Source organism: Nilaparvata lugens, chromosome 5 (assembly GCF_014356525.2).
Source record: "Nilaparvata lugens isolate BPH chromosome 5, ASM1435652v1, whole genome shotgun sequence".
Taxonomy (NCBI): Eukaryota; Metazoa; Arthropoda; class Insecta; order Hemiptera; family Delphacidae; genus Nilaparvata; species Nilaparvata lugens.
In genome coordinates, this window is record NC_052508.1 from 64,004,309 (window position 1) to 64,031,505 (window position 27,197).

At 35.9% G+C, this 27,197-nt stretch overlaps 1 protein-coding gene across 2 annotated transcripts in view; it reads right to left on the reverse strand.

Annotated features, from left to right (window-relative positions):
- Window positions 1-27,197, reverse strand: part of LOC120351476 (zinc finger protein 829-like) — a 221,931-nt gene that overhangs the window by 63,544 nt on the left and 131,190 nt on the right. For both annotated transcript variants that reach the window (XM_039429022.1, XM_039429021.1), the window contains exon 6: window positions 3,849-4,014. In XM_039429022.1, coding sequence (XP_039284956.1) covers window positions 3,849-4,014 — 166 coding nt within the window. The remainder of the gene's footprint in view (window positions 1-3,848; window positions 4,015-27,197) is intronic.

A 27,197-nucleotide genomic window follows, 5' to 3' on the forward strand; every position in this document is an offset into this window, starting at 1 on the left:
TGGAATAGCAAGCAGCCCAGGAGCCAGTTGCAGGCTCAGTTGTTAAGAATAGGTTTCGTAGCAAACCGACGGACAGCTACTACATACAGCAACTGATGTGTCATTATCATTTTTGTTTTCTTCTTCTCGCATGTCGATCTACCTCTCCTTCCAGTTTTTCTTGTTCTTCTCCCTGTTCTTCCTCTTATTCTTCTTCTACTTCTTCTCATTCTTTCTCTTGTTCTTGATCTTGATCTTTTCCTTCTTCTTTTTTCCATCATCATCATCATCTTCTTCTTCTTCTTCTTCTTCATCATCTTCTCCTTCTTTTCTTTCTTTCCCTTCTTCTGCTTCATCTTCTCCTCCTCATCTTTCTACTTCTTCTTCTTGTTTCCCTTTTACCTCTGTTTTTTTGTTTTTTCTTGTCCTCCATCTCCCTCCTCGTCCTTTTTCTCTCGCACCTTCACCTTTTTCTTCTTCCTCGTTCTTTTTCTTGCCTTGTACTTTTCTCGTATTTTTCATGTTCCTGCTCTTATTTTCCTTATTCTTCTTGTTCTATTTTTCTTCTTCTTCTAATTCTTGTTCCCATCTTCTTGTTTCGCTTTGTGTAGATACCTTTTATCAATTTTCCCCATTTTCTCATATTCTTCTTCAATTTACTATTTACCCATTATACTTATTCCAGTAATTTTACTCATTGTATTCATTATACTCATTACAATTAATCATACTCATATTTTTTTCTTTTCAATCATACATTTTTCCATATTATTATAGTTTCACCTTTCATCCCATGTTTCCCTTTGTAAATTCCCTCATATGGAATGGATCAATGGAGGAGACCTTTTCTTCTTCCATCATCCGAATCTTTGCATCTTCCTTCTTTTTCTTAGGTACTCTTCGAACAAATGGTCTGTGTGGTAGCCACTCTTGAAAACACGCGCGTCTCAGCAATATACTTGATCGCGAGATAGACTGTTATTTTCTGGTAGTCCAAGCCCCTTTTAATGATAGGCCACGTGCACACGAATAACTGAGAGTATGAATTGGAGGTGGGAGATGATGCGAGAGGAGCGAAAGAGAGAGAAAAAGTTGGGGAATAAGAGTTGCGCGTATTCCTTCCTATGCAGAGAGGAAATATTGAATCAGAGGAAGAGACAAAGACATCAAAGAGAGAGGAATTAAAGAAAGTTGGAGAATAAGGCTGGAAAAACCCGACTCGGAAAAAGGAAGTATTGGAAGAATTGGTTGGGCTGAGATTGAAGGAATGAATTGAGAAAAAAACAATTCGAGGACGAAAATGTGGATAGAATGGGATAAATTTCGAGTGAGAGTTAAAATAAATTCAGGAAAGCAATGAGAAGGAAAGATTATATTGACTTGAAACTTCGAGAATCGTAAAGAATGGGATTAGAGGGAAGGGATGAGAAGGTGGAAGAGGAATAATACATAATATATGAAGTATAATAAAGATATCATAATGGAGAAACTATAAGCATAGAGAAACAATAGCATAAGTAGATATCCCATGGCATAGGGCGTTTATGTCGCAACTTTTACTGTTATCCCAAGCCGATTACTGTCGATTATTGTTGATTTTTACTGTTTTGACCGGGTAAGAGTGTATGAACGGCACAATATGAGAGACTACCAGCGTCATAAAGCTTCACGGGAAAGAACTACGTGGGCATACACTCTTACCCGGTCAAAACAGTAAAAATCAACAATAATCGACAGTAATCGGCTTGGGATAACAGTAAAAGTTGCGACATAAACGTCCTATACCATGGGATATCTACTTACGCTATTGTTTCTCTATGCTATAAGTGTTGAATATTATATGAAAATTTGATGGAAAATAAAAATGAAAGGTGAGAGAACTATGAAATATGATTTTCATTCCTATTATTTCATGAAGAGGAACATAATATCCAGATACATAGTCTACAGGAATTCAGGAAAATTATTGAACCCTGAAAAGGGTTGAATATAGTAATACAGATATTCAGATTTTTTAATGCTCACCAAGAACTGCAGATTGGAAAAAGTTATGGAATGTTAAGTTTGAATAAAAGAATTGAGAAGTATAAGAAGGAAAGGTGAATGAGGGAGACAATGGAATTTAAAGTTTGAATGAAAGAATTGAGAACTATAAAAAGGAAAAGTTAGTTAGGGAGATTCTATACGAGTGTAGAGACATGAAGAAGACTGGATAAACATTGAAGAGGAATAAAGAAAGAGAGGGTGCATTCAAATTGAGACAGAAAACGTGGTCCGCGACGCAGACGGTGGAAGGAAGAAAGAATGTCGGTGTCAAGTCTGATAAGCTAATTGTATCTAATGATAGTTTGGAACAAACTGGTGTTGCTCCCGATCGAGCCTCGGGCCAAAATGGCCACAAGAGGATGGAAAAAGGAGGAAAAGAAGAAGGAGAAGATAAAGAAGAAGAGATGGAGAACGAACACAGACACCTACGATTAAAAACAAGCAACGAATCTGTGAGCAACACGAATAAATTGTGGCACGAAATGAAGGTAGAGTTGTATAGTCGTCGGACATAGCACACAGGAGATATGTTTATGCACCCGTCATTAAAAGAGCTGCTGTTTCGCTGCCTCTTGCGTAGAAGCTGCACACACGCTTCTCACTTATTTATTATTTATTTTGCTTCTTCATCTTTCTCTTCTTCTTGATTCTCTCTCTCCTCCTTTTCTATCTTCTTCTATTATCCTCTTCATCCTTTTTCTTCTCTGCTTTCTTCTCTTTCCCTCTCCTTCTTCCTTGTGTTCTCTTGTGTATTCATTCTGTTTGTCCAATGTCTACTTCTAGTGTTCTGGTATACCATTCCTCTATGGTGATCATTATTGACAACTCACCCTCCAGCTGGATTCTCACAATTATATCAGAATCAGTTTAGGACACTGGAATAAAAACACACATAGCCTATACTGTCAAATTCTACAGTTTTATTTGGTGACTACTCGAAAATGTGACCTGTGTGGTCACGAAACCATGGTCCAGTGCCAAATAGAACTGTAGAATATTATAATATATGTGTGTTTTTATTTCATTATGGAACGGTTCTACAACATCGACAGTGACTCAGTCGAAGTTGAGGATACACTTTTCATACAGTAAAAATATTATTTCTATTTATTGTCTAAATTTGGCTTAGTGGGTTTGTGTTTTGTTTCGGTTTTGTATATATTTGGACTTTTTAACATAAAAATGAACTTAATTCCGAAGTGAAAGGTGTAAATGTAAAGTATTGTGCTCACAATAACCTTAGTGTCCGGTTTCCCATTAGGGAACATTGGACTATATACGGCGAGGTGGAACTACCCTTGGGTCTCCCCACCATTCAAAGCCATACGCCAATAATAATAATTATTTCTATGAATTCTTATGGGACCATCCACATTTAGCCCAGCCGAGCAATTATAAAATTTATAATGATTGAGTGATTATCATCTATTCCTATCAAAATTCAATAATTGAATTCAAACCCTTTTGAATCCGATTGACCCTCAAATCCGTGAATTCATAATTTTACTAATTTCCAGAGATAGCATCAATAATAATTGAGAACAGGAAAGTTCACTCAGCAGTTCAGAAAGTACTCTGATCTGAACTCCTTATGAAGTCTTTGCTCCTTACTCCGACTGAAGAACTTATGAGTAAGCACTCATAATACCAAGAACTTTGAAATAATTATAAAACAAAATTAAAAATAAAAATCTGTGAACTACGCTAAAGACCTCTGCTAATGCAAATTTTCTCCATCTATTTTCTCCAACTCGCAATTGCGCTAATTCTCACGAATAGTGTAAAGGTAGTGTGAATAATAGAAAATGGAGGAATTCACTGACCAGTATGAAGGAAGAGATGGTTTTTGAGGTTGGTGTGTTTGCTGAATCCTCGATTGCAGATGTGGCACTTGAATGGCCAGGAACCATTATGCACATACATGTGTGATTTCAGGTCGCCGGGAGTCGGGAACGACTTGGAGCACAGTCCGCATTTGTGTGGTTTCTCCTGAAATCAGACAAAATTCAACAGAAATTATTAATGGAAATAACGGAAATGATGTTTAAGATCATGGAAAATCAGTTATTTTCAATAATTTGAGGAGATAAAACTATCATAATTGATGTTGTTTTATACCAGCATGCGATAAATTGAATGAATGAATTATTATATAATTATAGAATAATGAATTATTATATTATATTGATTATTAGTATTATTATTATTCTATTATTCATCGATGATTTGTACTCTTCCGAATTTTCTCAAATAAACACTTCTAGTTCCAGTACTCATGCTATTTCTGAGTGTACTTTTTTGAAAGAAATAGATTACATGGGTAAATGCATATGTTGGATCGAGGATCAATGACTAAAAAACATGGATGACAAATAAAAAATAAACTGAAAATGACTTAAAGTATGAAACACACATACTCTTTACTGGATTTGTTTGTAGTAGTCTTAGAATGATACAAGAAATAGGTACTTTATTGAAGATCATTTCTAACAAATATTTGGAAGCATTTGAAAATCAACAGAATACAAATAGCCTATGAACCGCATATTACTTCTAGTTGCATTCTTTGTCGAAAAAGAACACATTTCTCAGAAAGGATAGATAGAATATAGTTTATCCAAACATAAGGAAACTGAGCAGTTATTCACAATCTCAATTCTATGAAATAGAGAATGATCCCATAAATTCAATTTCTTCAATGGAGGCAAAATCACCTAAAACAAAACAGATTGTAACCTTCATCTGATTCCCAAGCTAGAAAACTGGCAAACGTCTCTCAAAACGAATATTAATCACGCCAACCAGAAACATGATTTATAATTTCTTATCACATCGACTACTATGCATACAAACCGCAACAATCCCAAGAATTTTCGCAGAAAGAATTCGCATCTTCTTCTCGTTATACGATGTGTCAAATGTGAAAGGTTAATGACCTTCTCAGGGCGACACTAACTGACAAGATTAATCTTATTACGCGGTAATTGATGTCCGACAAAGCCAGGAGAAATGAGACAGAAACAGATTAGGGAGAAGAACGAACGAAGATGGAGAACAGCAAATAATGCAGATAAATAAGCGAAAGAATAAAGCAGAAAAAGTGGTCGGATGTAGTAGGTAGTGGATGATATAAGCGGTAGCTGTGCATACATTAGCGATTTTTATTGCGTTTGTCGGCGAAACTAGATACGAAAGGAGAAAAATTAGAAGGAAGATTTTATGTTGAGAAAAAATTGTGGAGAGAGGAGAAAAGTGACATTTTCCGAGTTATAGTGTGTTATGAATGTGTCCAGCTTTCAAATAAAGGAGGAGTAGGTAAGTAAACATATGTGTGAATGAAGAAATGATGAGATAGGAGAAGTAGTAAAAGAAGGGAAGAAAGAGAGAAAAAAGGGGACGTAGGACAAGAAAGACTTCAAGACTTCCACCAATGAAATGCAAGGAGAAACTTATGAATAGGAAGGGGGAGGAGAGGAGGTGTAAAAAAGTAGTGGGAAGAGTGAAAAGAATAATAATAATAAGATGAAGAGAGAGAAGAAGAAAGCAAAATGAATATTGATGGCCTATTGGATGCTGTCCAATCTTGCCATCAAACAACTAAAGTATGATTGATTATTATTGACGGAAAATGCCATTAACTGGTGTATTGATTACACCCACATCCAATAATTGAACAGGCTAATTTCTATTTTTTCTTAGTTTATTTGTACTTGAAGATAATACAGGTTATACAGATGAGACAACTTATTAGAAGTTTCGATTTCAAGCATGATGGATGATAGAAGATACACAAGCATTGTTGCAAGATACACTAGCATTGTTGTGGGATACACAAGCATTGTTGCAAGATACACTAGCATTGTTGCAAGATAGACAAGCATTGAAGCACGATACACAAGCATTGTTGCAAGATACACTAGCAATGTTGTAAGATACACAAGCATTGTTGTAAGATAGACAAGCATTGTTGTAAGATACACTAGCATTGCAGCAAGATACACAATCGTTGATGCAGGATACACATTGCACGCACTTGTTGCAACACACTTGTTGCTATAGTGAGGTCCACGTTATAATGACAGTATTTGATCAACTTTGGTTTTGCTATCCTTGTCTATCATTCGACCATGCCGGTGCTCGTATCCTTTTCTAGGTCCAAAACGGAGCCAATTATGTTTTGGACAGTGTAGAAATATGATTAATTAATGCAGAGAATCGGCATCGCTATTCTTCTTTATTCACTGTCATTATAACGTGGACCTCACTTTAGGAGCAATATGCTCGCACCTGTTGCAAGACACTTGTTGCATGCACTTGTTCCACTCAAGTTGCATGCCCTGTTGAACAAGTGTACAAACATTACATTTTTCCACATCAACCTGTCCATCTTCTTTCACTTGAAACTGTCATCATTCTATATAAACAACACTAAGGCTCCCCATTAAAGCGATGCTGACTCTCACCATAGGGAACTCCACCCTACCATCTCTCATGTGTCATGGTCTAACGATGTTTTCACGCTCCCTTGACCATAGGGTGTTACCCGAGTCCCGTCTCGTGAGACCTCATGACACAATTATTACCATAGCCCTCATAGATTACCATAAAAATCGTAGATAACCATAGTACACCCACCTAACTACGAACTGAGACCATTCTTCATATGGTTAGCTGTGATTAAGCGCGTATTACGATCAACGCACAGTGGTAATTACACACTTGATGGGTACCATTAGAGCTTTCCTATCATGCTATGATTAGACACGATAAGATCTACACATCATATCAGAGTGGGTGACCTTGGGCAAGCTTCAAGTTTAATTTTTCGCTGTTTTAATTGTTACTCCCAACTGTTTTAAGAGCATAATGAGAATGATATAGAATGTGTAACATAATAATGGAACATTAATGTTAATCTGATTACTGGGAACTCAGAACGTAGAATGTTTTATACGTTTGATATCCAAATTTGGGCTTGTTGATCAAATTTACAATAATTGAAAGGATAGCTTCAATTTTGTCAGTATGATATTTTGGTTGACATAGTGAACATCTCTTAGAGTTCTGCAAACTAAAAGGGAGAAATTAGAATTGAGGCAATTTATTATACATTCTTCTTCCTCATTGTGAGCTACATACTAGTAATAGACTACTATCTCATTAAACTTTTCCTCTGAATTTCTCTTATTACTTATTACTATAGAATGCATAATACGTTTGATATCCAAATTTGAGTTTCTTGATTTAAATTACAATAATTATTGAAAGGATAGCTTCAATTTTGTCAGTATGATATTTTGGTTGACATAGTGAACATTTCTTAGAGTTCTGCAAGCTAATTGGAATTGAGGCAATTTATTGTACATTCTTCTTTCTCAATGTGAGCTACATGCTAGACTACTATCTTATTAAACTTTTCCTCTGTATTTCTCTTATTACTTACTTCAGTTTGCCGTCAATAAGATTCCATTTTAGTTGCTTTTTCAATTTCTACAGTCGAAACTGTGGAAAATATGATATAGATATAAATAAGATAAAGACAGAAGTAATGGTCCGCTCAAACGTCCCAGAGAATGTGTCCATTGAATTAGATAATCACGCCCTGAAGTAAGTGAAAATCTTCAAATATCTTGAAAGCATTATATCAGAAGATGGGAAAGATAGACTGGATATAAAGCACCGAATCAGAGAAGCTAAAGGTATTTTTATTAGTAAAAGGCAGCTCCTTTCCTCAAAAATAGACTAACGTTGGAAATGATAAAGGGACTACAAATGAGAATAAAGAGTTACAAATGAGAAGGTATTCCAGAGAACGGTGGAAAAGAGGTCTCTTCTGAATTTTCTCAAGGACAGACGACATTCTTGGATTGGACTCATAATAAGACACGTCGAATTCACGTCAAGTATTCTTTAATGTACAATTGATGGACAAAGGGGTCGTGGAAGACCCCGGCGACAGTATTCAAGACAAATGACAAAGGATCTGGGAGCTATGAGCTATGTACAATGGAAGAGAGTAGCAATGGACAAATTTAGATGGAAGGCTGCCAACCAATCAAACGATTAAGCTGTAAGAAGAAGACAGTTGAAACAAACATGATATTGAATGCAAATTTATTATAAATTATAAAAGGAGTTTATCAGTATCATTGAATCATTAAATTGACTTGGGACTCATTGTTTTGAAATGATAACAAATTTACTTATAATGCGGGATATTTTTGATGAATCATTACAACGTTGAGGAATCAAGTATATCAAGTTGAATCTCTTATTCTCTAGTTTCCATAATCCCCTACATTCCTCCATTGAAATCTCATTTTCAGCAGCTCTCTCCTCTTTTTCTTCGTCTTCGTCTGCAATGCTTCTGTTTATTCTTGTACTCCATCTTATTTTTTTGCTGCTGTATTTCTCAGTCGGTATGCACAACATACCAGACTGCAGGGATGCGATTGTATTTAAATGGCGATATTCATCGGTCAGACCTAGCTATATCAATCATTGCAACCAGAAACCATTACTTAGCCTCGATTTATATTGAGGAACTTGAAAACCGCACCGATTGACTCCCACATCAGATCATGAAGTGTTTTTCTCTACCTTCTCTCTCTTATCCTCAATTCACCTCATCTCACCAGTCTCCTTTCTCCTCTTCCTCCTACACCACTTCTTCTGTCCATCCTTCCCCACCACCTTATCATCCCGCTCCCTCTTTTCTTCCTCTATCTCTCCCTCATTAAACATTCTCATCTCTCTTTATATCAAAATAATCTCTCTTCTCTTCATCTTCTTCTTCTCACTCTTCCTCCTACTCCTCCTCCTCCACTTCATCTTTATTATCATCTTCCTTCTATATATCCTCCTCCTCCTTGTCCTTCTCATCCTGTTTATCTTCCTCTTCCAACTCCTACTCCTCCTCCTCCGCCTCCTTCTTCTCCTTCACATCCTTCTTTCTGTTTTTCTGTCTGTTCCTTTGACTACAGAGTATGCTGAAATGCTTCTGTGAGGCCTTCAATCGTTGACTGTGGAGAAAATCGAGATCCTTAAATTCACCCTAACATGTCTGTTACCATGTGAATAATGGGTATACGATTAAAAAGGCAGTGTGTTCAACTGGTCTAAGGCTGCAATCAAGGTGGCACTGCACTTGATATGCATGTCGTCGCTATGAGATACGATTCATCTCATAGGGATCTCGTTCATTTCAGAATCGATGTTTCTTAACCATGAATAGGAATTTCATCCATATCTCAGCAAACGAGCGGTATGAACTCTTATATGAAGTGCTAGTCGGGAAAATCATTTGAGATAGATAAGAAGAAGGAGAAGATAAATGAGAGCAGGGTGATGAAGAAGATTGGTAGGAGTAGTAACAGGATAACGGGGTTGAGAGGGGTTAGGTAGATAGTCCTTCTCCTTCTACCGTTGCTTCCGTGTATATGGATATACGAGGAGAAAACGCAGTAGGGAGATAATGGAAATGAATTGAAGGTGAACGAGAAAAGGAAAGAGGATGAGGCAAAGGTGGAGAAGGGAAAGAATGTAAAGGGGATGAAGGAAAAGTAGGAAAGAATATGGTGAAAATGGATGTGGAGGAGAAGTAGGAGATTGAAGATGGAAAGGCGAAGAAAGTGATAAAGATGGAGGAGATAAAAGAGACAAATCATATGAATATGATCGGGATAGAACAACAGGCATAGCCCAAAACTATTCTGTTCCCAAATTTTGATAAATAATAAAATGTCCGAAAAAATAGGTTACGTTCTTACTGAGGAAAGTTAAAGTTCAAAGTTCTGTCCAAAAATATATATGAGCTGAAATTTTTGAATTTAGAATGATTAAAATACCAAATTATAGTCGAATATAGCACTTAATATCACCGCACTTTGAATGAATTAAGTTATTTCAGAAAATTTTGAAGCCAAAAATATACACACAACTTTCCACCAGGCACAGCTGTTACCACTTTGAGTTAGAGGAGATGAAAGGGATTGAGGAGATCTAGGAGTTAAATGAAATAACGGTGATAAAGGACGGGAAAGATAACAAAAACAAAAAGTTGATGGAGTAAATACAGATGAAGGTCGGTTCAAGCAGATGAAATGAATTATAAAATAATTAGAGGGAGGTTGAAATGGAGAAGATGACTGAGAAAAATATCAAGAAGAAGAGGAATAAGAAGATATAGATGATGGAGAAAACAGTCAAGAATAAGGAGAAAGACAGCATGATGACGGAGAAGCCACAAGGAAGGAATTAGAAGACGGATGAATGTAACCAGGAAGTGAATCAATGTGATTGGATGGCCAGGCATGAGAATGATTCAGTTTTCAGTTGATTGGATGCAGCTAAAGATGGATTGATTCCATATTATTCAAATATTGTTGATGTTATCTGTTTTGTTTTGAATAATATTGTCTGTCCCTGGTGGGTCTTCATCTCAGAAGTTGAATACTGTATTACAATTTCTGCAAATAAACAACGTTGACTGTCGCATTTAAATTATGTCTAAAACATTCTTTTTATCTAAGAAAAGAATTGATCGTATTCAAGGAGATTCTTGTCTGTTTGAATGACTCTACGGTATTGTTTCACATAATTATTATTTTACGATTGATTGATTCAGAAAGAAGACAATGTGGCAGTTATTTGATTATTTATCGTGAATAGATAAAATGAATGTATACGACACCATATAATTCCAAGCCCAGTTACTATTTTTTGACTCAAAAATGTGTAGACTCCTGACTGCTTTGTTGATTCACTATAGTGAGAATCGACTGAATCTTTAAAAATTATGATATAATATTCCACAATCAATTGATGAATGTTAATTATGTGATGGGTTTGGGTAGGGTATTAAGAGGATTTGACTTATAAAATTCCTCATATTATATTCCTTCAATAGATGCGTTTCATCTTTAGTGAGTAGAATATTTCTTGAATGTGGTTATTGAATAGCGAGGGAGTGCTACGTGATACAATTAACAATTTACAACACGAACGAACATTTACTGACATTTCCTCTCATCTTGACAATCAACTAATGAATGGTTTTTATTACAACAAAGAACATGTGTCAATGGAGTTGCAAGGGGATACGTAATGAAATGATTCCATTCAATATCTCGTTCTTATTGACAACAGCATCACGTCAGTTATGTAACTTATGTTGATGGAAGAGTCTTCAACACAATCACTCCAGGTCACATTCTGTGATGTCCAAGTGATCTTCATAGTTGATGATATTTGGAAATAGTCATATTTGAAATCTAGGTAATAGCCTGTTTTCCCTTTACCGATCATTGTATTGTTTCATCTATCTACCATGATGTGGTTGCCATGGCAAAATTGTAACGTGCTATAAATTTTCAGCTCTAAATTTATTGTCTAAATTTGGCTTAGTGGTTTTGTGTTTTGTTTCGGTTTTGTATATTATGTTTGGACTTTTCAACATCAAAATGAACTCTATTCCGGAGTGAAAAGTGTAAATTTAAAGTATTGTGCTCACTATATAACCTTAGTGTCCGGTTTCCCATTAGGGAACTTTGGACTATTATAAACGGCGAGGTGGAACTACCCTTGGGTCTCCCCACCATTCAAAGCCATACGCTAATAATAATAATAAATCTATCTATTAAATACATGAATGATAGAAATATGCTGTGATACCATGAATAAGATGAGAACAAATAAGATTAACTGAATGATGTAGTGAATATAGAATGATGAGAGCAAATAGTGGAGTAGGAATACACACACACGAAGTGGAACAAATATCTGAGCCGAATTGGCTAATTAGTCAGACTCATCAAAGGTTAGCAATGTGAAGACAAGATCAATGGACAAGAAGAAGAAGAAAGAGAAGGAGAACGAGGAGGAGGAGGAGGAGAAGAAGAAGAAGAAGAAGAAGAAGAAGAAAAGAAGAAGAAGAAGAAGACGAAGAAGAAGAAGAAGAAGGAAGAAGAAGAAGAAGAAAAGAAGAAGAAGAGAAGAAGAAGAAAGAAGAAGAAGAAGAAGAAGAGAAGAAGAAGAAGAAAGAAGAAGAAAGAAGAAGAAGAAGAAGAAGAAGAAGAAGAAGAAGAGAAGAAGAAGAAGAAGAAGAAGAAGAAGAAGAAGAAGAAGAAGAAGAAGAAGAAGAAGAAAAGGACATAGAAGGGAACCAAAGTAGCAGGAGCCTTATGAGAAGTAGTAGTAAGGGAATGAGAAAACAAGAAGGGGAGGACGAAAATAAAAATAATGTTGGCAATTACGCGGGTGCTAACAATGCATCATGCTGTTGTCTTCTTCCCTTTCTTTTTCTCCGTCTTCTTCCGGTTCTTCCGGTGTCGGTCTGTCCTACTCTATCTGATAACAACATCACCAACTGACTCTACTCACATGCACCTTGGCTACTTCCTCTTAGTTCTGGCTCAACGACTTTTCAAAACGCCATAAGGGCTTTCTTTGAATTAGGGTTTTTTGTACACTCAAATTGTAAGTATACTACTACTTCTTCTTCTTCTTCTTCTTCTTCTTCTTCTTCTTCTTCTTCTTCTACTTCTTCTCCTTATCCTTATCTTTTTTCTTCTTCTTCTTCTTCTTCTTTGCACTCCCCTCTGGTTCCGGTACTGTATGTTTGTGAGAGTATACTTTCTGTAAATTTGTGTGTGTGTGAGTGTTCGTGAGTACACGCATTGTTACCTTGAAAAATTACGTTGTTGTATTATGTTTCTAAGTCTGAGACGTTCATCACTTCTCAGCAATGATTAACCCCAATAATATTATTGACTCGGGGGTGGTACTAGTGTCTTGGATGGCCTACTTTTCCCTGGGGAAAAAAGACGGTCTTCCTTTGACAGAAGTTGTGGTTTCCTTGACAATAACTCTCCATATTGAATGGAGAACACTAAGAAATTGTCAAAAAAACACTGATTTATTGATAATTAGAAAGACCGGTTTCGGTTATTACACCATTGCCAATCTCTGATAAACAGAGTTTACTGAGTTTATCAGAGATTGACAATGGTGTAATAACCGAAACCGGTCTTTCTAATTATCAATAAATCAGTGGTTTTTTGACAATTTCCTAGTCTTTTTCATTCAATATGAATAATTACCACAATATCAACTTCTCAACTACACAAAAAAAAGAATAACTCTCCACTTTCGAGTAAATTCAATTAAAGTTTTCAAAAGAGAGACAAATTTCTGGTTTGGCTGACAACGTTAATTCAATAAGTCCCTTATCGGAGTTGTATTAAATTGGATTTCTCCTTTCCAACATAAAAAATCGCGAATGAAAACTTTATGTTCATAAAATAAAATGGGAAGAATATCATCAAGAATCGGATCCAACCCTTGTTTTGTACAGATTCACACCCAACAGTTACCGCTGCAAAAAGCGGAACGAATCCAACATCAATCACAATCATCAATCATGATTCTATTCTTCTAGTCTCAACCGATTTCTGGATAAATGGTCCGAATTTTCCCGTTACCTGAGTTCTATTCATTCAGAAATTGATGGTGTTTCCAGTTTCCATTAAAGATTTCCGAAAAACTTACAAAAATTGGTTGGAACAAATCCATTTAATTTGTGGTGTGAGGTGCAGCTGGAGTTGAGGTTCTCTTGTATGAGAGGGTTTCTTTATGTACTTGTAAACGTTTAATCACTTCTAATTTATCTTCAAAACATTTTCAAAGGAGATCTGCTTCATTCCAGTCTCAGGTGGTTAGAAAAGGAACATAACGCGAATATAGGCTACACCATATACAATAGACAGGAAACTATTATCAACCTCACTTATTTATGATTTTTCCAATTTCTGAAGAAATTTTTTTGGATTATGATTATGACAGATAGTATCCAGATTGAAGATGGTATCTCAAACTTATTTGATATCATAGGGATTTGGGAATTGAATAATAAATAGTATTTGGTTGTTTAAAAATATCACAAATCTCCAGTGAGATATGATTTCTTGCTTCATAAAATATAATTGATTATTTTGAACAGTTTATTATTTATTATTTAGCTTATGGCATTTTTTCTGTCAAATTTTTAAAATTTCACACTTTCATAAGTGCACGTCAAGGGATGAAATATACTATATATCTATTTTCAAAAATAAAATATTTTACTTAGCATGAATTCTATTTTTAATTGTTATTTATCTCGTATTATATATTACTTCCAACCATGGAATAATGAGTGTTATTCTCTCCGTGTTTTCATGTTTTCAGCACTTCATGTTGTAGCTATTAATTTAAATCATGAAGTTCTTTGATGAATGAATATATTCGATTATTCCAAATACTATAGGCAGAATAAGTCTGGTCTTCTATTATAATATGTTAATATCTCAAATACTTCATTGTTCCCTTTCTTGTATTGGCTACTTGTATTTACATAAAGATTGGAGAAGTAGATACTATATTTAACATTAATAAAAAGAGAATGTTGAAAAAGGTACTTTGATTTTGAATATTCATCTCTCATACTGTCTACCTGAAACTCGCTGACTTCAATAACGTCTCTGACTCTATCTAACTTTTTCAGGTAGGGGTCAAATGCATTTTTCATCTCACATACTTCATTGTTCCCTTTCTTGTATTGGCTACTTGTATTTACATGAAGATTGAAGAAGTACTATCTTCAACATTAATAAAAGGAGAATGTTGAAAAGGGTATTTTGATTTTGAATATTCATCTCTCATACTGTCTACATGAAACTCGCTGACTTCAATAACGTCTCTGAGTCTAACTTTATCAGGTAGGGGTCAAATGCATTTTTCATCTCACATACTTCATTGTTCCCTTTCTTGTATTGGCTACTTGTATTTACATGAAGATTGAAGAAGTACTATCTTCAACATTAATAAAAGGAGAATGTTGAAAAGGGTACTTTGATTTTGAATATTCATCTCTCATACTGTCTACCTGAAACTCGCTGACTTCAATAACGTCTCTGAGTCTAACTTTATCAGGTAGGGGTCAAATGCATTTTTCATCTCACATACTTCATTGTTCTCTTTCTTGTATTGGCTACTTGTATTTACATAAAAATTGAAGAAGTACTATCTTTAACATTGATAAAAGGAGAATGTTGAAAAAGGTACTTTGATTTCAAATATTCATCTCTCATACTGTCCACCTGAAACTCGCTGACTCCAATTACGTCTCTGACTCTATCTAACTTTCCCAGGTAGGGGTCAAATGCATTTTTCTCAATTCAGTTTCCTTGCTAATACTTTTTCCTACGCCTCTTCTCTGCCATTCATTCATCAGTTAGTGCATTGCTTTTCACAAGGCAAGACAACCGCAAGAAGCTACTTATCTTGATCGGTGACTTGGAGTGGAACTTGAGTCAGGTGCATTGGTCATTGTGCAGGCGCAGTCAAGGGTGCAGCTAGTGAGCGACTTAAGGAGTGGTTGGAGGGGTGAGGTTGACTTAAGACACAGACGAGTGTGTGGGAACTTTACGAAGTTGTCTTTCCACCCCGGTTGCGTTTAAGCGCACATATAAACTTGGTCTTATTCATTTTTTCCCCACTTCTCTTCTTCATCTTCTTCTACTCCTTCTCACTATTTCCGCAAGACGTACGTTGCTCTGTTCTGTCCAATACTGTCTGCCTGACCAAAGATAAGACATTTAGATCTCATGTTTTACTTTCCTTGCCCTATTACCATAGGTAAGGAAAGTATTAATTGCTTTCCGAAAAAATTAAGGTACCCCAATTTGTAAATTTCTATACGTTACGAGGTCCCCTGAGTCCAAAAAATGGTTTTTGTGTATAGGTCTGAATGTGTGTGTGTGTGTGTGTGTGTGTGTGTGTGTGTGTGGTGTGTGTGTGTGTGTGTGTGAGTGTATGTGCGTCTGTGTACACGATATCTCAGCTCCCAATTAACCGAATGACTTGAAATTTGGAACTTAAGGTCCTTCTCCTATAAGGATTCGACACGAACAATGCAATTCAAGATGGCGGCTAAAATGGCAAAAATGTTGTCATAAACAGGGGTTTTCGTGATTTTCTCGAAAATGGCTCCAACGATTTTGATCAAATTCATACGTGAAATAGTCATCGTTAAGCTCTATCAACTGCCACAAGTCCCATATCTGTAAAAATTTCAGGAGCTCCGCCCCATCAATGCAGATAGATTCCCAATTATCAGGCTTGATAATTGGACAACCAGAACATTGGACAATTATCTGGACAACCAGAGCATCGTTGTGTTGGACAACCAGAGCATCATTGTGTTGGACAACCAGAGCATCATTGTGTTGGACAACCAGAGCATCATTGTGTTGGACAACCAGAGCATCATTGTGTTGGACAACCAGAGCATCATTGTGTTGGTTGTAGTACCCTTTATTGAAAACTTCAAAATATTTTAATGACTAGTTTCGACCATTGAAAATTTTCGAGTTGAAATGTTATTTTCGAAAAAGACCGATGGTCGCAAGTACTGTTTGAAAAGTTTCAAAGTTTTTAATAGAGGGTACTACAAGTTTTTATATTGTTTTCATCATCCTGAATTATGTAGCCCATATAAGTGAAGTGATTTTTCAAAAACTAGTATTATCTATGAACTGTTTCCAAGAAAATTGTTGTTCAATGATGCTCTGGTTGTCCAACACAATGATGCTCTGGTTGTCCAACACAATGATGCTCTGGTTGTCCAACCCATGATGCTCTGGTTGTCCAACACAATGATGCTCTGGTTGTCCAACACAATGATGCTCTGGTTGTCCAACACTCAATTCAGAATGATAAAATCAATATGAAAACTTGTAGTACCCTCTATTAAAAACTTAAAAATTTTTCAAACAGTACTTGCGACCATCGGTATTTTTCGAAAATAACATTTCAACTCGAAAATGTTCAATGGTCGAAACTAGTCATTAAAATATTTTAAAGTTTTCAATAAAGGGTACTATGAGTTTTTTATAAAATTCACTGGTTTTTAGTATAATTATTATCAATTTAACTTTACTTTTTCCTCCTTCTGATAAAGTAATCTGTGCTTTTCCTGTCCAGATGTCAACCAATGGATATGGTGTCACCTTCTTACTACATAATTTCATTATCTAAATATTTCCCTCTCCCTATATTTCACTCTCTCTCACCTCAATCCCTTTCTTCACCGATCTTCCAGTCTACTCACAGCACTGCCTCGCATCCTCTTCTTCTACCTACAGCATATCTTTCCACCGGTAGTTGAATGTAGATAGTAATTACAAGCCACAGTGCACTACTGGCAACTTTTTAATCGTGATTTACGTTATCGAAAAGCGCTGCAAATTATATCCTGCCCGGCTGCAAATCGTGGGCCACTATAATTTGTGAATAGGCGAAGCCCCCTCGACCCCTCACCCCACTTCCAATGATGCTACACACTGATAGTTCGGTAGCCCTGTATTTAGTTCACACTCTTCTGCACTCCTTTATTCTTCTCCTTTTTCTTCTCCTTTTCTTTCTCCTTTTTCTTCTCCTTTATCTTTTCCTTTTTCTTCTCCTTTCTCTTCTCCCTTTTCTTCTTCTTTTTCTTCTCCTTTTTCTCCCTCTCGGAACTTTTTCCGCACAGTACACTCACTCTCGAAGTCCATCTTTCCACTCTGATCTTCAACTTCTTCTTCAACCGTTTTCTTCTTAATACACATTCTTTTTTCCGTGCACGCCTCTTATATAATTCATCTGCTAGATTATTGATCATCATATTTCTTCAATTCAACTCTTTTTCCCTCTCTTCTACCCTTTTCCCACTATTTTTTTCCACTCATTAAATTGATCTGAGATAATCAATACTCTGATCATCATCTTTCTCCTCATATACCTCCAATTAAACTCTTTTTCGCTCTCTTCTCCCTTCTCCTCACTCATTTTCTCCTACTCATTAAATTGAACTGAATAATCAATCAATACTCTTTCCATTACCTCGATGACTCTTCCCAGATAGAAATTCTTATAGTTTTCACTTGATTTCGTTGAATTAGTACATATTCTTGATAATCCTTTTCATATTACCTTCATCCATGTTCTTCGCTATTCTCATTTTTCAATTTCATCTCCTCGTTTCGTTTCTTGCTAATCACATTAGTCATTGATTTCATTCTTTTTTCTAGTTATAAAACCCCTTTTTCTTCCCTCCCTATATTTCAGAGTCTTAACTTCTCATACGCTGCCAACCTTCCTTTCATAATATTCTGTTTATCTCTGCCTTTCTTATTCCTTTTGTTTCTCTGTTTCTCCAATTAATTCCTCTCTTAAATCTAATTAAATTCCACCCAAATGTTCCTCTACTACTACTTACCTGTTCCTCTTCTACTCATTTACTTTCTTCCCTATATCTCCCTTCAACATACATTTCTTGCTCCTGTCTTCCTTGTTATTTCTCTTTCTCTCATTTTCATCCTCGAAAACTTCTCTTTCTACCTTCATTCTCCAAAATCTTTCTCCATTCCTTCTCCTCTCCTCAGCAATCCTCATAATATTCTCCTAAAATAAAAGTTCTCTCTCTCTCTCTCAGTTTACTCAGTCTCCCTCTCATTCCTATCCCACATTCTTCTCCTTCTTCTTTTCTACTCTACTCCTGCCTTCTTCTTGCGCTAGAGAAGCAGCAGCCGCAAAAGGCAGGTGTTCAATTCAGCACGTACTTTACTGTTGAGAAACAGAGAGAGAAGCAACCAACAGACAACAGACCACAGTACTAATTAATTATGATTACAGTGGACGAACTTCTCGAAGAAGCATTTGCTTCCTTATCTTTGAGACTCCTCAACTACATTCACCTTAACTCAAGTATCCCCATAATTCGTTTCAAATTCAGTTTACAACATTTAACATCCGAGTAATTGCATGAGTCATGGGACAAGTGTAATTTCAACATTGCATTATGTAAGTTCATCGAACGTAAATGTAACTCTATATTCAGATGTGTGTGCAATTAATAGGAATTTGAAAGTCTTGTAAAGCTGATGACAGAAGAATGTGAATACACACTACACGAATAGAAACTCTTATGAATGAATAAAATACATTTTATGTGATATAATCAAAAGGACTCTTCTAGTTAGTGTACAGTTTTCTTCTATGAATTTTTATGAATCGGGAAACCCTTCCTACTTGTACAAAAGTATATTTTCAACATTTTTCAATCACGATTAAGCGCCTAGTTCCCATTCTGGCAATTTGCAATATCACAACAAAACCACGAGCTGTGCCAGGTTGTTAAGCGATTTTTACAAAATTTTTTAATAATAATTTCTTGGACAAAGTCGAAGTACTTCAATGACGAACTTACATAGACATATTATTATATTACATATTATTTAGATCATGTCGGAACAAAAATACACTCTCAGTTGTGAAAAGACTGTATCGAATGTGTGTCTATGTAAATGTTATTATTAATCAAACCATTATATCAAGCTTCAAGAAATTTTTATGATTCTTTTAATTATAATGAATATTGGAAGGAACATGATTTATTTGGATTCGCTGTAATTACAATAAAGCTGTGACAAAATCATAGGCAATTCAGGAAGCTTTTTCAATTATTTATAAAAAATTGTAAAAGGTTTCCTTGTTGGAAATCATTGCAAGTTCTCCTCATTTCATTAATGATGAGAGAATATTTTAAAGATTACAATGTCAGCTGACTCTGACATATCCGATCTTAGGAGGCCAGAGGGTTGATATGACTACAATCGGACATTTGACTGATCCAAGACGTTCCACTCAGGACCTCCCTTATTATACTAATACAGAATACCACAATAGATCACTATATACAATCCTATATATACCAAACAAGCCGCAAACAGTATGTTTCCTGCATGCATACCATATGCTCCTCTTCTTTCACTTCTTCTATATCCTTTTCTACTTCTTGTTCTTTCTCTTCTTTCCCCTTTCCCACTTCTTCTCCTTTTTCCTTCACACATGCCTCCTTACAAGAACTACTCAAGGTGAGTAATAATAAAGGAGAAAGAAATGACGGACTAATAATGATGACAGAAAATAATCTAATAACAAAACAACAATCGTAGCATATGTGTTGTAGGCCTACTGAAGGGTGAAGATGGCCTAGTTTACGGGTGAGATGTGCGTCTATAATATGTTGTCCTGAATAAAAGAGTGATTCGATATGCCTGGATAGAGCATATCTTTTTAAATGGGATGAAAATAACCAAGTATCCTTCTTATATTATTTTATCAAAGCGCAGCATTATTTTTATTCTATTTGATCGTAGTAGCCCATCCAAGGAAAAGTAAACTCACTAATAGCATAGAGAAACGATAGCATAGGTAGATATCCCATGGTATAGGGCGTTTATGTCGCAACTTATAGTGTTATCCCAAGCCGATAGTTCACGTAGTTTTTTCCTATGCAGCTGTGTGACGCTGGTAGTCTCTCAAATTGTGCCGTGCATACACTATCACCCCAACAAAACAGTAAAAATTGACAATAATCGACAGTAATCGGCTTGAGATAACAGTAAAAGTTGCGACATAAATTCCCTATACCATGGGATATCTACTTACGCTATTGTTTCTCTATGCTAATAGTGAGTAGGTTTGTGATTTTGTATTAAAATTTTTCAAGTAAGTGTAATATTTCTTAAGTTTTTTATTCATTGTGATACATTCTGTGATTCATTTAAAGTATTTAATGTCAACCTTCAAAATTCAAAATCTCTAAATATTATTCTTGGATGATAAATCAAGTGAAGAAGCAGTGTGTGATATCATAACCTCAAACTTTGCACAACATTAATTTTCTATCAAAACTTTTGGAGTGAAATAGTACAGGCTCAGCCTATTTCTTCCTCCAATGTCATAATTATATTATGATTGTAGTATTTTGCACAATGAAAAAATAATAAATAAATAAAAGCATCTCCAGTCTGAGTTTTCTATTACAAATGCATAAAGAGAATATTACTTTGACTCATAATGAAAAATAAAAAATGACAGTTTTTGAACTTTTGTATATTTTCATTGAATGATTAAACTGGAGGATTCATTGAAAACCTCTGCTGTCATCCCTATTTTGAGCTTTCTGTATTTGTGACACTCGATGGTTTCAGAAAGTGATTCATAAACTTCAACGAGAAGTTGTGTCATTGGAGTGCTTAATATTTTAGGGATTATTTTCTTGAAACCTCTCCAACACTGCATTTCCAACTTCGAGGACATCATTAATAATTATTATTCAACATGATTTTCCTAAAACACTAATTGAGTGAGACTAATAGAAGAACTAATACAATAATTTTGGGGATGAGGGAATGGACGAAGAAAAATTATGCAGTGGATGATGGAACAATCATCCTTTCAGATCTGTGTGCGATCTATAGGAATTTGGAAGTCTTGGAAAGCTGATGACAGTGAAATGTGCACACTGCACGCTCTATAATGAAACTCCAGAATGATCCATCTAGTCTGAAAACAATTCTTATCAGAGGAAATTTCATTTCTTATACTCCACCCACCGGATACAGAGATACGGTATTATGAATATTTCTCGGATTCTCAAATCAACTGAGACATATGTCCCTATATAATTGACGAAGCAGACGATTGTTTGAGAAGCACAGGCAGAGCTGAAATGATTGTAAAAAATCTCCACAACCTAATTTGTCAGTAGACCATCTTCATCTCCTTATCCACCTCCTCCTTATTCTTCCTCTTTTCCCTTTTCTTCTTCATATTTTTGTTTTCTTTTTCTGCTGCTTCCCTCTTCCGGTACTTACTGTTACTATCCGTCTTCCAGAAAACTCTAACAACGCAACGATTGCTGTCTGGTTGGCTCATAAGCGAACAACTAAATTGAAGTGGAAAAATGAGTTTTGTGGACTAATTGCTTCTTTGTCCGTGTTGTTTGTTCTTTACTCCATTTTTTCGACAAGTTAGACGAGCTTTACATCCTGTCTAAACGGGATGATGATGAGATATTCACATAATTTGGTGGTGCTCTAAAGTAGCTGCTGTGTGATAATCACACCATGGTTTCCACAGATTTCCTGTTGAACTTTGATTATGTGTCACTATGAGCTAGTAAAGTCTCCAGTCTCCGGAGAGTGTCGTTTGCGATGTAACAAATTTTGGGTAAAATGCTGCGTTCAATGTTTAATCTGCATACGAAAATGCGTAGAATATATATTCTTCATCTGTCGTATATGAACATGTGTCACCGATAGCTCAATAAAAAAGCATGAGATTTCATAATTGGGAATAATCGAGAACTCTAGACATTCGAGATATGGAGCGAAAAATGGATAGTTGACATGAGAATATCTTTGAAGCTTCTTGCAGGGACATAGAAACAGAATTTAGAAAGTGTACATGATACTAAAGACACAAGAAAGTTTTTTTCATCATATGGGTACAATTTTTCTTAAAAATCTCTGTTCCATAATAGGCATGGAAAACACTTTGAAATTCACAACATCCTCTATTATATATTAACATAGTGATTCAAACAGAAGTTGAACATGAATTATTGACCGAGCGAAGTGAGGTCTAAGATTCAAGTCGACGGTTTGGCGTTTCTCTTAAAGTTTGAATGTTTAAATGTTTATATGTTGCGCATTTACGGCGAAACGCGGTGATAGATTTGTATGAAATTTGACAGTTATGTTCCTTTTTAAATTGCGCGTCGACGTATATACACAAGGTTTTTGGAAATTTTGCGTTTCAAGGATAATTGACCGAGCGAAGTGAGGTCTAAGATTCAAGTCGACGGTTTGGCATTTCTCTTAAAGTTTGAATGTTTAAATGTTTATATGTTGCGCATTTACGGCAAAACGTGGTAATAGATTTGTATGAAATTTGACAGGTATGTTCCTTTTTAAATTGCGCGTCGACGTATATTCAAGGTTTTTAAAAATTGGCATTTCAAAGATAATTGACCGAGCGAAGTGAGGTCTAAGATTCAAGTCGACGGTTTGGCATTTATCTTAATGTTTGAATGTTTAAATGTTTATATGTTATATGTTGCGCATTTACGGCGAAACGTGGTAATAGATTTTCATGAAATTTGACAGGTATGTTCTTTTTTTATTGCGCGTCGACTTGTATACAAGGTTTTTGGAAATTTTGCATTTCAAGGATGATATAAAAGGAAAAAGGAGCCTCCTTCATACGCCAATATTACAGTAAAAAATCAGACCATAGAATAATTCATCATAAATCAGCTGACAAGTGATTACACAGATGTGTGGAGAAGCCAGTCTATTGCTGTATTTCCGTAAGGTATAGAGTTTCAATCAGGTACTTGTGGATGAGAATACTGCGTGAGGTCTACTGTTCACAGAACTACTAGTTATCGATGTTATGTTCTGTTTACAAACACGCAACACTGGTTTACTAGCCATTGTTAAAAGTCACCTCCTGAAATACCAGTTAGTTCAAAGACGAACAGGAAATTCATTACCAGCTCATTGACTTACAGTAAATCATAATGATTTCTGATTGTGTGGCCCTATACACTCCCAATACATAATACACCGAAAGTAATATAGAGATAGTAGAGGTGGTGGGCTTAAATATCTATATAGGCAAGATCTATTGTTGGATAGCACCCTGAAGTATAGATTACGAAAGAATTCGAAATAATAATTAGAATAGAGCAGCAGTAGCAGAAAAGGATAGAGAATGATGTAAGAATGTGTGCGCAGGTAGAAAGATATTGGTGTTGATGAAGTTGCTAGATATGAATGGGTTGAGAAGAGTGGGATGGAGAATGGTTGTTTGATGGAGGTTGATCCTCACAGAAAGGTTGGATGAGAAGGATGATGAATGAAAAGGGTAGAAGGAAGTAAAAGAGTCAGAGAGGAGGAGAAAAGAGAAGTAAAGAAGAGAAGGAGAGATAGAGTGGAAGTTGGAAGAGGTAGCAAGAAGGAAAACAATAGTTGAATCATTGGAATTAGATTAATCAAGTATCAGGAGAAGTTCCGATTGATATAGAGAAGATTTTGAATCAGGATGGGAAAGAAAAAGTAGTACCTAAAATGTGAATGTAGACTAGCTTATTTCATACGAACCAGAAAAAGAATGGAAGGAGGAAACATCTCCTAGGAAACATCTCCTAGGACACATCTCCTAGGAAACATCTCCTAGGAAACATCTGCTAGGAAACATCTGCAAGGAAACATCTGCAAGGAAACATCTGCTAGGAAACATCTCCTAGGACACATCTCCTAGAAAACATCTCCTAGGAAACATCTCCTAGGAAACATCTCCTAGGAAACATCTCTCACGGGAAGCCGAATGAATTAGGTATTGAAGAATCAGGATAGAGGGATGAGACACAGGACAGAAGGATAAACATTAGTTGATTGTGAATGATGAATAAATAAATAAAAAACGAAACTCAAGAGAAGATTTGTAATAGCAGACTGGATGAGAAGGAATAGTTTAAATGAACAAGTGAGTATACATGGTGGGAATTATGACAAAAAAATGAATTAAGAAAGAAGACAGATATGGAATGAAGATATACAGAGAATAAAGATGAACAAGAGTGGGAATAGTGTGACAGCGGAGCAACGGAAAGAGAGACAATGAATGGAAAAACTGAAAAAGGTGAAACAAGGAAAATGTATGATAAAAATACAAGAAACTTGACGAGAAAGCAAAGGAAGCTAGAAAGGTGAGGGTAAGAAATTGGAAATAGAAGATTTTGAAAAAAAGAGGGATTCCGTGTGAAGAGCAATGAGAATCTCTAAATGAAAGTGGAATACAGACAATGGGCGATATCCTAGAAAGATGATTTAGCAAAATAAAGATTAATCAGAAGAATAAAGAAACTACAAATCTATGAGTAATTACGAAGCAGTTCACGGAAAGGGGAGAATATCAAGACGAAGAGGAAGGAGAAGAAGAAGAAGAAGAAGAAGAAGAAGGAGGAGGAGGAGGAGGAGGAGGAGGAGGAGGAGAAGAAGAAGTAGTGGAAGAAGACGTGACACGACCAAGAACAAGTCAGTAGGCTATAAGATGAATGGAGAAGATGACTATTGTGGCTTTGAAGATAGCACAGCCTGGCAGGATAGCAGGAGCCCTCAATATATTATTTTCGAGACTATGATACAACAAGTAGGAGACCGGTAGCTTAATCGGCACAGTAATTAACTCTTAAGATAGCATCTCCTGGCTTGTTGTGTATTGGGGCCTCTCTTGAGATAGCCCCTTCTCACCTGCCCCCCTGCCAACCCCCCTTGGGATGCTGGCCCCCTGGCAAGACTAGTTTTGATTGGCCGTATTGTCTTGCTTTCGTCCGTCGTGTTTGGCACACGGCCTACAACGGTTAATGTGCACGAGAGAGAGCGAAGAATGAAGGATAATGGGAAAGAAAGAGATAGTACAAGAGAATGACAGAGACTATCACTGAAAGGATGGAACGATATTCAGATGGAAAGAATAATACTCGTGAAGGATATTTTAAACATCATGGGATCTAGAGTTTTTGCTCTAAGACCATGGGATCTATAGTGCGGTCCACGTTATAATGACAGTATTTGATCAACTTTGGTTTTGCTATCCTTGTATATTATTCGACAAAGCCGGTAGTACTATCCTTTTCTAGGTCCACAACAATGCCAATTATGTTTTTGACAGTGTAGATATATAATTAATGCGGAGAATCGGCATCGCTATTCTTCTATCTTCATCCACTGCCATTATAACGTGGACCTCACTATTAATTAGATTTCATGGATTTCTTGTTCAAATACCTAACAATTACCTGCTGGAACCTATGTAATAAAAGAATCCATTATTGTGGAAATAAGATTTGTTTTTCGCGGTTATTTGATATAATCGAATTAATTATGTTTAGGAATCAAGAAAATTTGAAGCTTTTTCACTTAGGTGTCTGTTCTATGTTTTCACAATGTTACCACATCCATCACTTTCGATGGTCGAAGATTTTTTAAGACCGTATGAGAAAAATATCCATACTTAATTCATTCTTAATTGTTTGAAAAGTTAGATCACCCATTAATTTCATGGAATTAGTGAAATTAATAGACCAATTTGAGGAACAACTAGGACGACTGTAAAACGGGAACAAGTAAGATTGGAAACGACTATACCTAAGAATCGAAATACCAATATAATCTTGACGATTCTCGACAATCTCAAAGTATTTTGTTCCTGATTTGATTCCTCGCATTCTACACAAGAATGATGTTAGGTTGATTGATAACTCGTCAATGATGATACGGCAAAATCGCAATGTGTCGCAAATCGCACAAACCCAACAGATCGGAGAACAGATAATCAATCACTCGATCAATCCATCGATTGCGTGATGAATTGATTGACAAGACACGTGAAATGCTCCGAAACAGCGCGATGGAGTGGATTGTAGAATGAAGCAAATTCTTCAAAGTCCTTAAATGGCTCTGCTCAATCAATTTGTCAATGTCAATCAGGTAGCTTAGTGGATATCTTGATCTGTTACCAATATGAGGTTGATTGTTGTTGGGTTAATTATAATTCAATAATTCACATAATTAAATTGGAAGTCAAGCATGAATTAACGAGCCTACTTCATTGAGATCATGAAGCATCCAACTAAAATTTTCTTGAATGAAACTATCATATAAACTTATCGAAAATCACTTCACTTGTATGGGCTACTTTATTACAATTAATAAAAACAATATAAAGACACTAGCCGTCAGGCTCGCTTCGCTCGCCATATCCGGCTAGCCATATCCGTCATATCCTGGACCCCCGACTGGATCATCCAAAAATGAGATCAGCGGGCTCGCTTCGCTCGCCTGCATGTAGACCTCAGCGGAACCTCTGTACCAAATTTAAACGTATTATGACAATTTGATTTCGAAAAACACCTGTTACTATATCGGCGTATCTCTGGCGAACAAGGCGAAAAAGGTGTGGAAACGCAGAAAAGCTGAGAAAACGCTAATTTTGGCTAATTGGGTAAATTGGTATTTAGGAGGTCCTGGATAAATGCATTCCAATCTTCAACTAGGTGCCAACCTAACAAAGTCAACTCAACTTAATGCCAACCTGACAATATTTTTAATTTAGTTACCAGAACAACTGTTTCGAAGAGGTACTCTCTCTAGATTATAGTTCTATATTAACATATGGTATGGACATTTCAATTATAATTTTAAGATATTGGAATAAGAAGAATATACATGCTAAAAGAA